This window comes from Piliocolobus tephrosceles, chromosome 11, assembly GCF_002776525.5.
Source record: "Piliocolobus tephrosceles isolate RC106 chromosome 11, ASM277652v3, whole genome shotgun sequence".
Lineage (NCBI taxonomy): Eukaryota > Metazoa > Chordata > Mammalia > Primates > Cercopithecidae > Piliocolobus > Piliocolobus tephrosceles.
The window spans coordinates 109382383-109396318 of record NC_045444.1 but is presented as its reverse complement, the minus strand read 5'-3'; the positions used below and the strand labels follow the sequence as shown (position 1 = coordinate 109396318).

Here is a 13936-nt window from a genome sequence, read left to right as displayed (position 1 = left end):
CTCTACTAAAAATACAAAAAATTAGCCGGTGTGGCAGTATGCGCCTATAGTCTCAGCTACTCGGGAAGGTGAGGGAGGAGAATTGCCTGAACCCGGGAGGCAGAGGCTGCAGTAAACTGAGATTGCGCCACTGCACTCCAGCCTGGCGACAGAGCGAGACTCCATCTCAAAAAAGGAAAAAGAAAAAGTGGAGGAATTTACAGCAAGAAATCTGGTGAAAGTGTATTTTTTTACAGCAAGAAATCTGGTGAAAGTGTATTTTGTTTCATCTGAAAGATGAGACTAAACATCCACAAATTACCGTCACATTTTGGCACCCAGACCTCTGAACTTACGCTTCCAGAACTATCTCACAGACTGAGCCACCACAATTACCACTCAAATAACTACAATATGAAAACTCTATAGTTTAACCCAGCACCTTGAAGTTCACCTGGTTTCAGTATGGAAGCATTTTGGAGGTCAACTGTTGTTACTGATAGAGATGACAGAACAAAACGACAATAACTTCTAAAGAGGATTCCTGAGAAACGGTATTGGAACAATGGCCCCTAAGTGCAGGTCTAGTTCTCAAGACCCTGAAAGTCTCCTATTAAGAGGTTCAAGCCTCACTGCAACATTCATTGGTACAATTTGTCATATAATTGATTTATTTTCCAAAATACACCAAGAATTCCAAGTCACAATAGAGTTCTCCACTAACTGGACACTGGGTGAAAATTAACATAAGAATTTTAACCTCTTCAGAGTAAAGTATTTCAACAAATATGTTCATTCTTCCAGAAGGTAAGAAAGTCTACATACGCTGAAAATTATACATAAAACACGCCTGTGCAGCTATCATCCACTCGGCCCTGGTCTCACAGAAGATGGCGATGTTGGTCTTTGGTTTCTGGCCCAACATCTGTAAGCCATTCCCAAAATTCAAGGCTCGAACGAAGACATCTTCATAGGAGAGCCAATTATACTGTCCAAGAATAACCTGATAAAACAAAAGACAAATACCCTTTAACGTAATCAAAATAATAATTTACAAAAAGAAACCAGAGTATCATCCAAATGTTACGATGAACCAGAAAGTTATTTGCATAGACTTATTTTTTGAATAAAAAGCTAGAAGTTTGAGTGAAAAATATATTTTAAAAATTAGCTATTTTGTGACATCTTCTATACAACTTAAATCTTATACTGTAACTGGGGGGTTTTTTGGCTTTATTTTTGGTTTTCAAAAATACTGAGAGTTTGATAGGATCCTAAAAGTCAACTGCCTGGCCAAATGGTCATATACTAATCGTCTACTTACAAATTTCATCTATTTAAATGATTTAGGTGTTAACTTAATATTTAGCCTAGTACCAAGCACCACAGATGCCAAAATTTTAATTTCTCTCTATTCAGGAATTCCTAAATGTCAGTATCAGATGGTACAATATGATTCACAGAAACTTTCTCTACCCAAGCTAACAGAAATCTTTATGATTGTTGAACTTGACCTGCAGTATCGAACTCTGGATAAGCAAAAGCAAAGTAAACAAGTTTCTGTTTACACAACCAGGTGAACTAGTGAACTAGTTATATTATTCAAAGTCCCTCTGTTCAAGCCTTAAATGCTTACTGGCACCACCAGGCTTTCAATATTTTACCTGTTATCAAAAGTGCTGGTAATATCAAATATGCACTAGTAAAAACTCCCTTTTAAAGTTTTTTAACATATTGTATTTAACATATTTTACCATATTTAGATATTCTCAAGCAAAAATATCTAAAGACAAACTTAGAAAGTTTTCCTCAACTTAGACAAAATCCTACATACAGATTGTATAAAATCCCTAATTACATACAGATCGTATAAAAAGCTCCTCTCTCTGCAAAAACATATAGGTGATTAATTCCCAAACACGGCTGTGTCAGTAACATACATCTCAAACACCTTAAAATCATCTGACCATGTTCATTTTATCAATGTAAACATTTAAGAAATTTCTAGAAGAGGCTGGATAAAGATAAAAATGGAAAAGGATAAATGCTGCCATCTAGTGTCCCATGCAATTGTGCATTTAAGAAATAAATGTTTATTTTGATGGATAAAGCAACTGCATTTAAGATGATACTTATTTACTTTACTGGCCCCAAACTCTCACCTTGCTCTTCACCCCCATGAAATGCTCAGCACAGGGAGCTCCAATGACTTCAAAAGGAGCTCTGTGGGGGTGAGAAGACAGATGAGAACTTGGCCAAAATGTGCAGGAACTGGATTACAATTATTAAGAATGTTACACTCTAAAGGTTAAGAATGCACTACCTTCCAGATTCTAGCATGTAAATGACAGGCTTTCTAAATTTCAAAGACTAGGTATGTTCTGAAAAGGTGTTTGATATATAATCCAAATATGTAAACTCATGCAATGATGCCACCATGTGGCAAAGGAATCAAATGAGCGTGAAGATTTCCACATATGTAAAAAATAAAATATAAAAATCTGAATCTCATGATTTTAATTCTTTGAACCATGGAATCATCTAGTAATTATGTTTTTCATAAATATTTCATTTAGAGGACACTACCCACTCTATATTTTGTCTGATTTGTGCTGGAAAAGTTTCTAATCCTAACTTTGTCCCTATGGCTAGCCCAAGACAAGATTAAACTATTTATTCCTTGCCAATATCACTGAACACTGCTGCAGAACAGCCAACCTTTAATCCAGGACCTCCACACCCTGAAGCAATCCTATCATACAACCCTGGTCTATTCTTTTTCTCACCCTCTGAAATACCTCTGAAACCTTCTCTCTATTCAAATAGCCTCCTCTGGGCAGATGCAGTGGCTCATGCCTGTAATCCCAACATTTTGGAAGGCTGAGACAGGTGACTCATTTGAGGCCAGGAATTTGATATCAGCCTGGGCAACACAGCAAGACCCCATGTCTTAAAAAGCATAAAATTAGCCAGGCATGCAGTACATGCCTGTTGTCCCAGCTACCTAGAAGGCTGAGGCAAAAAGATCACCTGACCCCAGGAACTCAAGGCTGCAGAGAGCTGTGATTATACCACTGTACTCCGGCCTGGGCAAGAGTGAGACTCTGTCTCAAAATACATACATACATACACACATACACACATACACACACACACACACACACACACACACCCCTTTCACCCTTCCTTCTCTACTTACAGGTGGTAATCTTGTTTCATACTGAAAACCTCTTTAAGCACTAGGACTTGTTTTACTTTCATTATTTAGAAATCTTTCACAATTCCACACGTTCCTGTCTTCTTCAGTAAACTACACCTGGCTTCATTTAACCATTCTCTCTGCAACTGAGGATCATTGTGAAAAAATTATTCTGAGGGGAGCCACAGAGTAAAATTATTCAAGAGATCTGGATGGTTGTAATAATCATGATAATGATAATGAGGGTAACTAACCTTTATTAGTGCTTACTACATGCTAAGGACATTGCAAGTGTTAACTTATTAAACTCTTAACCGTACCTGTAAAAAACTGTTACTATTATTATCCCTATTTTACACATGAGAATACGGAGATGTAGAGTAAATATAACCTGTTCAAAATCATGTAACTAATAAGTAATGGGACTAGAATACGAACCCACGCAAACTCATTCCAGAGACTAACCATAAAATCACAATGTTTCCACTGCACTATAGAAAGAAGTCGGGGTCTTATTAAGCAGGTGAGTAAGGTGGCCTGATTAATAATTGTGAAAAATCCTTTTATGCTGTGTGTGAGACAATTATAGTTGGGGGCAAGCGTGGAAGCAAGGAGGCCTGCTAAAAAAAAAAAGGCGGGGGGAGGCTGTAAGAGATGTAAATCAGACACCCCTGATTTTTTGGCTTCAACAATTTGGTATGCAGTAGTTCCTTTAATAAATAGGATGAAAGGAGAGGGACAGTTTGGATGGGGAAACTAAGAGAAGAGTAATATAAAAGCCAGCCTACAAATCCCAGCCAAGAGAGTGACCATAATTTGTTACATACAGCATGATGCAATGTCCTAATAAATCAGAAAATAAATATTATACACACACACAAACAGGGTAAAAAATGCGACTAGAGTAAGAAATAACACAAGAGATGGCATTAAGAAAGAGATGAAAGCTAAGTCAACTTACAAGGACATAAATGAGTGTTTCTATTAACTTTCTGGATCAATTTAGAAGGAATGCCAGTGAAGTCTTCTCTAAGTACCATTATTATATAATCCCTCATTCTCTTCTTATTTTTGTAAAACACCTAAGAAAAAATTAAGTGTTTCTGATAGCTCACAAAGTATATGAGCCAGCTTGTACTCTTTACTGTTTCTATTTTTAGTCTTTGCAGCTTTGTTCTATTTCAGGTATACATGTATTTTAAAGTTGTTCTGAAATCATTTCACTGTTCATTTCAAGACGACGTTAGTGCAATGCATTTACTGCTGGGAATACTGGAATCAGGTGATGCTGACACAGGTTCCAGCTCTTAACTCTGCTACAGTTTTATAGAACCATAAGAAACTTAAAAAGATCCTGAAAAGGCCTGCCAAGCAACCAAGTGCCTTTTGTTTTTCTGTCCCCCCAGAAGAATCTGGTCGTAGTGAAGCTGGCGGCTACTCTATCCTGGACACAATGAGAGCAGGGTCATTGCCACTGCCTTTTTTCATCCGCTCACCCTCCCCTCAGGACCTCAAAATAGACTGCTGGGATAAGACGGAAACAAAGCTTCAAAGTTCATTAATTTGAAATAAGGCTTGTGCATCTTTCCTTCAACCATATCAGATACAATATTCTGGGGTTAATCCCCAAAAATCTTCCTCAAAAACTATTTTAAATATTGCTACTCCATTCGTTTTCTTTTCCAGTTGAAGATGATCTTCAAATATGGAAACTATTTAATGAAGATACACTTCACTGAGCTTGATCAGCCAGCAGGCACTAATGGCAGAAAGTACACAGCTTAATCCATCAGTTGTGAAAGTTCCCCTTTTCAACACGCTAGGCAGATGCTGCTACTGACGCAATGCAATGGATGTAACAAGAAACCGAGAGGGGAAAACAAAAAAAGAGCCTAACATGTTTAACATGCAGCTGAGATACCCACTCTGCAGTCTGCTGATCACTGCCACAGCTGCAACACAGAATGAACTGAAACTAAGCCTCAGCTAACCAGCGATACTGCACACTTTCTTCTAGAGTATGGCCAAGAGAAAGTACTTACTTCATTTATTATATGCAAAACCTAAAAATTCATTCTACTTTCCCAATGACCCTAAAGAAAACTATAACATGTTCCCAAGTCAGAGTCTAGACATAGCCTTCTGAACAAAGTCTGATGAACCACAAATGCCAATTTCACAAGCAAATGCTAGCAGGCAGATCTGACACATAGAAATTCAGAACCTCCTATACTAACTAAATAAAACTTCACAGTAATGAACTATAGACAGAAAAAGTTGCTAAAAAACAGTCTGTCTCACTTCCTAACTTTCATGAGTTCAAATACTTCATGCTTTGTTGAATAATCCATGAATACAAAGGCACTATGGTCAAGACAAGCAGGAAAGAGCCACATACACTTACACACGCACATTTAGGGAACAACTATCATAGATGTAAGATTTTATTTTGTCCAGTTTAATGACACATGAATTAGGAAGAAATATGAATTCACCACATAAGCGTGTCTTTTTTTTACACAATTGAGAACTAGTTTGCTGCTGTACATACTGAATGACGACTGAAAGACAATACTAGCCACATAAAATGAATAAAATATGTGTGGGATACTGGAGAAAAACTAAGCTTCCTGAAAAGTAGTATGCTTAGACTAAAAGAGAATCCAACTTTTGCATTCAAATAGCATATCGCAGATAAAAAAATCAATCTATAAGCAGATAGAAAAGTAGGAAACTTTTGCACACAAAAATGTACTGTTTTCAGTACCTTCTCATAACTACCTGATTTCTCACACACAGACTCAAGAACAGTGTGCCATAAAAAGCAGTGCTGTTCGGGCGCGGTGGCTCCTGCCTGTAATCCCAGCACTTTGGGAGGCTGAGGTGGGCGGATCACCTGAGGTTGGGAGTTCGAGACCAGCCTGACCAACAAGGAGAAACCCTGTCTCTACTAAAAATACAAAATTAGCCGGACGTGGTGGCACATGCCTGTAATCCCAACGACTCGGGAGGCTGAGGCAGGAGAATCACTTGAACCCAGGAGGCGGAGGTTGCAGTGAGCTGAGATGGCGCCACTGCACTCCAGCCTGGGCAACAAGAGTAAAACTCCATCTCAAAACAAAAAAAAGCCATGCTAAATATGACAAAAGCAAACTTCACTATGATAAAACGTTTTGCAAGTTACCATACATAGGCTAGAGAAAACTGAACATGCTTAATTCTTGATTTCAATTTCTAGAAATGTGCTATTAACTTCAGAGAGATCTTACACAGAAAAAAACTCAGTTTTTTCCAAGTCTGCAAAAGAAATAGGGAATATGCCTTAAAAGTAAAGTGACCACATAACTATCCAAACTAGGGCACCTTTTGAGACCGTCAGGGGGCACTGTTAATGTCACAGCAACAAGTATAAATCAAGACTGCTTCCGATAAAGTAAGATATACAACTACTCTATTTAAAGGTGAGGAAATTTACAGATTCTGTTGTCGAGTTAAAATGTTTTTAGTTTCTAAGAATTACTGACATCAACTTGCTTGGCATCTCCTTCATGTTTTGAGGAAAATGATGCATGAAATTTGTGTAAGTGGCAAAATTAATGGGCCATATGGAGGAAGCTAAGCAACATCCCTCTGGCCCTCCAGTAAAAGAGGAGCTCTGAGTTTTTCATTCCATAGTTGCAGTTATTTGGACTCTCCTTCAAGATCTGATGGCTTCCTTGTAACTGACAGAAAAAAAGGCAGTTGGGGATCAAGGTAGCTGGAAATGGTTAAAAGATATTAAACCTATTACCTAACCCAATTATCAACCAACTACACATCACTGTACCCCCTCTAAAAAATACTTTATCTTCAATTTTTAACAGACTAGAGTTTCAAGAACTGCTTAAAGAAAGTCACATATTCAAGTTTATAAACAGCATTCTCAGGCCATTTCTATACTACCAGTGAAGCACTACACTATTCCATGATCTAATTTTCCTCATCGAATTTTCTACTATAATTTTCTTCATTGAATTCTCAAGATAATAGTAATGCAATAATAAAGGCTAGAGCATTTACATTAAGTGCCACAAACCGTTGTTCTACGCACATTGCAGATACACACACACACACTCAATCCTCACAAGAAGCCTGAAAGCTGTGATCAGTGAAGAACGGAGGGTATGAGTTCTGGAGCCAGAAGGCCTGGATTCCAGTCCCAGCTTCACTAGCTGTAGTTTTAGTGTCCTGGGGTAGGTTACCTCAACTATCTGTGCCTCAATGCTGTCATCTGTAAAGTGAAGATAACAATAACTAACTCATAGGGTAACTGTGAGTCTTACGATGATACATGTAAAGCTGTTAGAACAGCTTGACTCTTGAGTGTCAGTAATGATCATTGTCTTCATATCACAGAAAAAGAACTGTGGCAAATTAGTTAAACTACTTTTCCAGGTCAGAAAGCTAGTAAGTGGCAAAGCCAAGATTCAGACCCATAGTCTGGGTCTGGAGTCCAGGCTCTTAATTGCTGTTACACTGCCTCTAAGAACATCTTGCCCGTTGTTTCAAACCAACAATGGCAGGTTTCTCCATATTTCTGAAAAGAAATGTTTTAAGAACCATGCAACTGCCACAACCAAAGTACAAAGACATGAAGCACTCACTGCAACCCACATCTAAGCCACATTTAACCACATTTAACACAGCAGGTCCTACCCTAAAACCTGGAGCCATTTCCAGCACCCAGCTGCTCTAGAGACAAGGAGTATGGTTTCATATCCAAAACTGCCCTAGACATTCCAAACCCTGGTAGACACTGGAGAAGAGCTCCACACCAGTGGGTCGCGATGTCCTTCTGAAAACTCAGAACGTATCAGTGCTGGTAAGTACAGGAAGAAATCAGAAGGCAGTCTAGCCCCCTTCCGACACTGTTTCTCCTTCAACAGCAAATTCTAATGGAAGCAGGCTGTGCCTGCCCTTTACTTCATTTGTAATAGGATATTTTATTCAGAAAGAATTCAAAGGCAATGAAAGATCACCTTACCTTTTTAAAAATTTTTCCATTTGGTTGTACTTCATCTTCTTCATTTAAAACTTCACGTGTTCCCAAGAGTCTTTTGTTCTTAAACTTGTTTTTTGCATATGTAAAAACTTTATCTAGAGTATCACATCCAGGGTATAATACTGAAGCCAAACCATCCAAACTATTAACAGATCTGTATGCAGAATCAGGTTTTGAATTTACAGGCTTTGCTTTAATTTGGTTTGATTTTTCTTGTCTTGACTCAGAGAAAAAATAAAATGGAATGTATGTTAAAATAGTATAAAGTGATATTAGAAAATGTATAAAATATAAAAGAATAGGGTTGATGGTATGTTTTAGCTTCATGGTAGATGGTTTTGAAGACACGTGGTTATTCATAAGTACTCAAAAAGAATTAACAGACTTCAGCAAGAATCTAGAAGAAAGAAAAAGAAAGGCGTTAGTTCAAAATCATTTTTAAGTAATTTAAAGAAAAGTTACATCAGCAAATGAAGATTTTTTTTTTTTCTATCAGGCAGCAGCTACTATACTGGTCCCCTACAATGTCTTGATATGTCTAAGAGACTCATTTGTACAATATCTATTAACAGCGGAATTACAAGAAAAGGTTCCACATCAGACTGTAGACAGATGGCCATTCCAACCAAAAAAGTATCCACAAACATTTCCCAGTACTAAAAAGGGAGCAAGTCAGAAAGAGGGTTGGGGCAAGACCAAAAATTCACCCATTTCCTGTGCTTTAGCATCTCACTGCATTAGGGGTGACAAGTACTTTACAAATATGACACATCCATCCTCTCTCACAGCCACTGCCCAACAATCACCACATTCCACCCCTGTGAACCCCATTCTCACTCAAGTCAGCAAGAAGCAACTGGAGTTTGCAAACACAAAAAATTCATTTTCCACAATGGCTTACAAATAATTTTCAAGTTAGGTTAAACTATGACGCAAGAAAGCAGTATACTTTGGTCATTCTGTACTTTGCATTCATCAGATTTATTGAAAATCCACTATGTTAAGATATCGTTCTAAGCACTACGAACATTAACAATAAACAAAACGGCCTAAGTTCCTGCTCTCATGCAACCTACACGTTCACTGGGAGAGGTAGACAAGCAAATACATATGTATGCATGCATGTGTACGTGCCAGGTGGTGATAAATGTTATGAGGAAAATAAACCCAGCTAAGGAAAATAGAAAGTGACTGGGGCAACACCGGAGAGGTGCTAGAGGTAAGTGACATCTGAACAGACTCCTAATGAAGAGAGAGTGTACCATGTGCCTATTTGGGAAAGAAAGAGCACTCTGGGCAGAGGGGAACAGCCATTGTGTGGCAGGTGGGTAATAATACATTTTTTTTTTTTTAAAGATAGGATCTCACCCAGGATAGAGTACAGTACAAGATTATAGTTCACTGCAGCCTCAAACTCCTGGACTCAAGTGATTCTCTCTCCTCAGCCTCTCAGACAGTTGGGACTACAGGCATGTGTGACCACACTCAGCTAATTTTTCAAAATTTTTTTGTAGAGACAGGGTCTCATGGTGCTGCCCCAGCTGGTCTCAAACTCCTGGCTTCAAGGAATTCTCCCACCTCAGCCTCCCAAAGTGCTGGGATTACAGGTGTGAGCCACCGCATCCGGCCATCATTCTTGAAGAAACAAAATTGAAGCAAACTAGTAACTAGTTACCCTACCCAGCTCCAAATCCAGGACTACAATTTCTTAACAAGTGATGGAAGCAGCCAGTGTTTTTCACCTCCTACCCCTAGCTCTGTGTTGCAGAAACTCTATTCCAGGCAAGTGTAGATAGATGAGAGAACCAAAGAATCCTTTCTCTTTCATCCAGTCCCCACTCTTAGGGCAGAAGCTCTACCCCAGGTGCAGCAGGCCAAGGACACCGAGCACAGATCATCTATGCCTCACCTCTTGTAAGGCAGAGGTTCCATGCAGGCAAAGAAGTTCCAAACAGAGAAGACTGATGGGTACACTGACGGCCTAGTAGACCACTCACAGAACAGGTGTAACTATAAGAAAATCAAGCTGCTATCCCCAGCCCCAGCTCCAGAACAGTGGCACAACGGTTCTGCACAGACTAGAGAAGCAAGTTGTAAGACCACAGAGCCCCTTAGCAACTTCTAAGACTGACTATATTTGAACAAAGAATGGAGACGCTCATGCCTAATGGCACTGTCAAAAACAACACAGACTTTGGTGGTCAGCAATTAAGATGAGGCTGCCCAGTAATTTGGGAGGCCAAGGCGGGCAGAACACAAAGTCAGGAGATCGAGACCAGCCTGGCCAACATGGTGAAACCCCGTCTCTACTGAAAATACAAAAATTAGCTGGGCGTGATGGTACATGTCTGTAGTCCCAGCTACTTGGGAGGTTGAGGCAGGAGAATCTCTAGACCGGGAGGTGGAGACTGCAGTGAGGAGAGATCGCGCCACTGCACTCCAGCCTAGCAACAGAGCAAGACTCCATTTAAAAACAAAAAACAAACAAACAAAAAAAACGAGGCTGGTAGTTCTGTGACAGCACCAAGTGAAAGACTAACCAACTACTGTAGAAGTTTCACAAAGAACCAGAGAAAGAGATACCTAAGAACCCTCCTTCTTGACAAGACAAGCCTCAAAGACTGCCCTCAAACACAACCTTACACAAAGGGCATCTTAATTTAATTGGATCACAAGTGGGGAAATTTATGGCCCAGAGCTTTGTCCAAAACAATAAAGCAATCAGTCAGCAATTAGTGAAGAATAATTGCTGGGTGGTGATACCCATGAAAGCAGAAGCTTAACAAGGAGATCTGAGAGTTAAAGAAAGCCCTGCTGAAAATCGGCTATCATCTCTCAAGAAGGGCAGTCCAGGGTGACTATATGTGTGCCCAAATGTGCCCTCTTGAGAAGAAACATCAGAGGGTACACTGTGCAGAATAAACAAACCTCAGTGTAATAGTTCAGCCAAGTCAGTAAACAAATAAGGAAACAACACAACAAGCAGCAGCCCTGGAAGAGGGGAGGGAAAATCGGTATTCTGAGTTGCTACAAAATACTATCTAAAATGCACAGTTTACACCACAAAATCATGAGGCATGCAAATAGACAGGAAAGTATGACACACGGAAAGAAGGAAAAAGCAGGAAGCAGAAATTGTCCTTGAAGGCCCAGATGTCAGACTTAGTAGACAAGACATCAAAGTAGCTATTATAAATACGTTCAAAGAACTAAAAGACTGAATTCTAGCACTCTGGGGAGAAAAAAAAAAAAGAACTAAAGGAAATCATGCATACTAAAACTCCAAATCAATTTTACAAGTTAAGGAACGTCTCCAAATTTGCTCATGCACAGCTGGTGAGAAGTCAGGACTCCAAAAGAGGCCCAGGCTCTGTTCACCATTCCAGGCTGTTTTCTTTGACAATGTATTGTGTAGTAATCCAAAGACCGGACCGGTCGAGGAAATTTGGTTTTTGCCATAAAGGTCATGGGGAGACATTAAAGCTTTCTGTACAGGAAAATGGCAAAATGAAAACAAATGGTCTCGCTATACCCAGAACAGAGTTGCAAAGAATAAACATACCCTAATAACCCAGGAGAAAGATGTTATCCAACTAAGTTCTCTAAAATTTAATTTTGCATACTTGTTTTTGAATTAAAAATAACATCGTGGCCAGACATGGTGGCTCATGCCTGTAATCCCAGCACGTTGGGAGGCCAAGGCAGGCAGATTGCCTGAACCCAGGAGTTCAAGACCAGCCTGGGCAACATAGTAAAACCTCATCTCTACAAAAAAGAGAAAAATTAGCACTGTGGTGGTGCACACTTATAGTCCCAGCTACTTGGGAGACTGAGGTGGGACGATCACCTCAGCCTAGGGAGACTGAGGCTGCAATGAGCTGTGATCATGCCATTGCACTCCAGCTTGGGCAACAAAGCAAGACCCTGTCTCAAAAAAAAATTTAAAAATAAAAAAATTATCCAGATTCTGTGGCTCGCCGTGAGGCTGAGGCAGGACTGTTTGAGCCCTTACCACCCCTGAACAATCCTTTCCAAAATCTCAGCTGGGACCTAACAAGATGGCAGAAGCTAAAGACCATGTCACAGCTACCTGCCTTAACTGCTGCTGGCAGCAAAGGACTTACAGAGGTCTCCCCAAAACAGCCACTTCGGAACCCCCTTATTCCACTGTAGTTTCCCTGGGGACATAGGATCCTGGTGGCAACATCAAGAAAAATCTGACATCCTCCTAAAGGCTGTGGGAGACGTTCCTATTATGAAAACAAAGAAGTAGGCAGTAGAGTGAACTCAAACCATCCAAAGACTCCTGGACTTCAACAAAAAAGTTCCTTAAACTTGCAACCTTAGTTGTTTATTTATGTGAGTCAGGCTTTTGCTCTTTCCTTGGGCCAGGAATTTGGAACATTTTATGAGTGTTTCAGCAGTGATGGTAAACTAGTTCTACATTACTGCAAATCTCAGGCATGGGAATGAACCACAGAAAAAAAATAAGTTGCTACTTAAAATGAATTTTCACAGAGGAAATAGCTCTGAAAAGTTTTGATGTTTTGTCGCAAGAGACTTAACAGATATGATCTATTCAGTATATGTCCACTATGACCTATGTTTATGCCTACGAAAACATCCACAGCATGAATGGACTCACAAAAATGTGATTTGTATTAATATACAAATCATCATAAAAGACTGACATCAGAGTACACCCACCATTCCTATACATTACTATTCTTATTGCCGCAGATCTACCTCCAAGGTTGAAATGGATACTAAGACTGTACAAACTTCATTACCAGTTCTCAAAATGACCAGAATTGTTTTAATGGTAAAAGTTTATTAAAGGGCTTTTTTTTAACCTATTCAGGGAACTTCAGTTTGTTTGGGATATGGGATGTTTACACTGTGTTACGTTCTTGTAAAACAGTCATATTGACTTGCTTACTGAATACCTTAAATAGTCCAGTAGAGGGCAGCCCTGCTGGCAAAAAGGGTTTTACATCTTTATCACACAGTAATAGGGGAAAAGGCTGTTTTTGTTCATTTTTAGCTAATATCTAGCTAGGGAGAGCAAGCATGCTGGGCAAATTGGAAGACTATTTTAGAGAATATACATAGTTTAAATTTATTTCATTGGAAGACAGAAAAAAAATTATAAATTCTGGACAAATGACTCATATAATAACTCTTTTCAATCCTATCATTTAATAATTCTTGAGTTCCAATCACATAACTATGGTGTTACTCTGTCATTTATTTATATAGTATCGAAAGTAGTCGATAATCCCAGCAACATCTTTGAGTGTTTCACAAGGCATTTTCCAACTTGAAAGTAATCAGTAATTGAAAAACAGGCCAGCATGGTGGCTCACAACTGGATCACTTGAGCTCAGAAGTTTGAGATCAGCCTGGGAAACATGACGAAGCCCTGTCTCTACAAAAACTACAAAAATTAGCCAGGTATGGTGGCACACACCTGCAGCACCAGCTACTCAAGAGGTTGAATGAAGTGGGAGGATGGCTTGACATCAGGAGGCGAAAAGTACAGCAAGTCGAGATCATGCCACTGCCCTCTGGCCTGGGCAACAACAAAGCCAGACCTTCCCTCAAACAGAAAATCAACCTTCGATTTTACATGTATTTCATGCCATGACTAAAACAGTACCATTTTTACTGACGCTACTAGGCTGGTAATTTCCCAAGGTGTAATTTAACTTTTTTTT

At 39.4% G+C, this 13936-nt stretch overlaps 1 protein-coding gene across 1 annotated transcript in view; it reads right to left on the bottom strand.

Annotated features, from left to right (window-relative positions):
• Nucleotides 1-13936, bottom strand: part of ACSL3 (acyl-CoA synthetase long chain family member 3) — an 81283-nt gene that overhangs the window by 26930 nt on the left and 40417 nt on the right. The window contains exons 3-4 of the mRNA XM_023222241.1: nt 8202-8616; nt 805-982 (exon numbers count right to left, since the gene is read on the bottom strand). Coding sequence (XP_023078009.1) covers nt 805-982; nt 8202-8579 — 556 coding nt within the window. The 5' untranslated portion in view covers nt 8580-8616. The remainder of the gene's footprint in view (nt 1-804; nt 983-8201; nt 8617-13936) is intronic.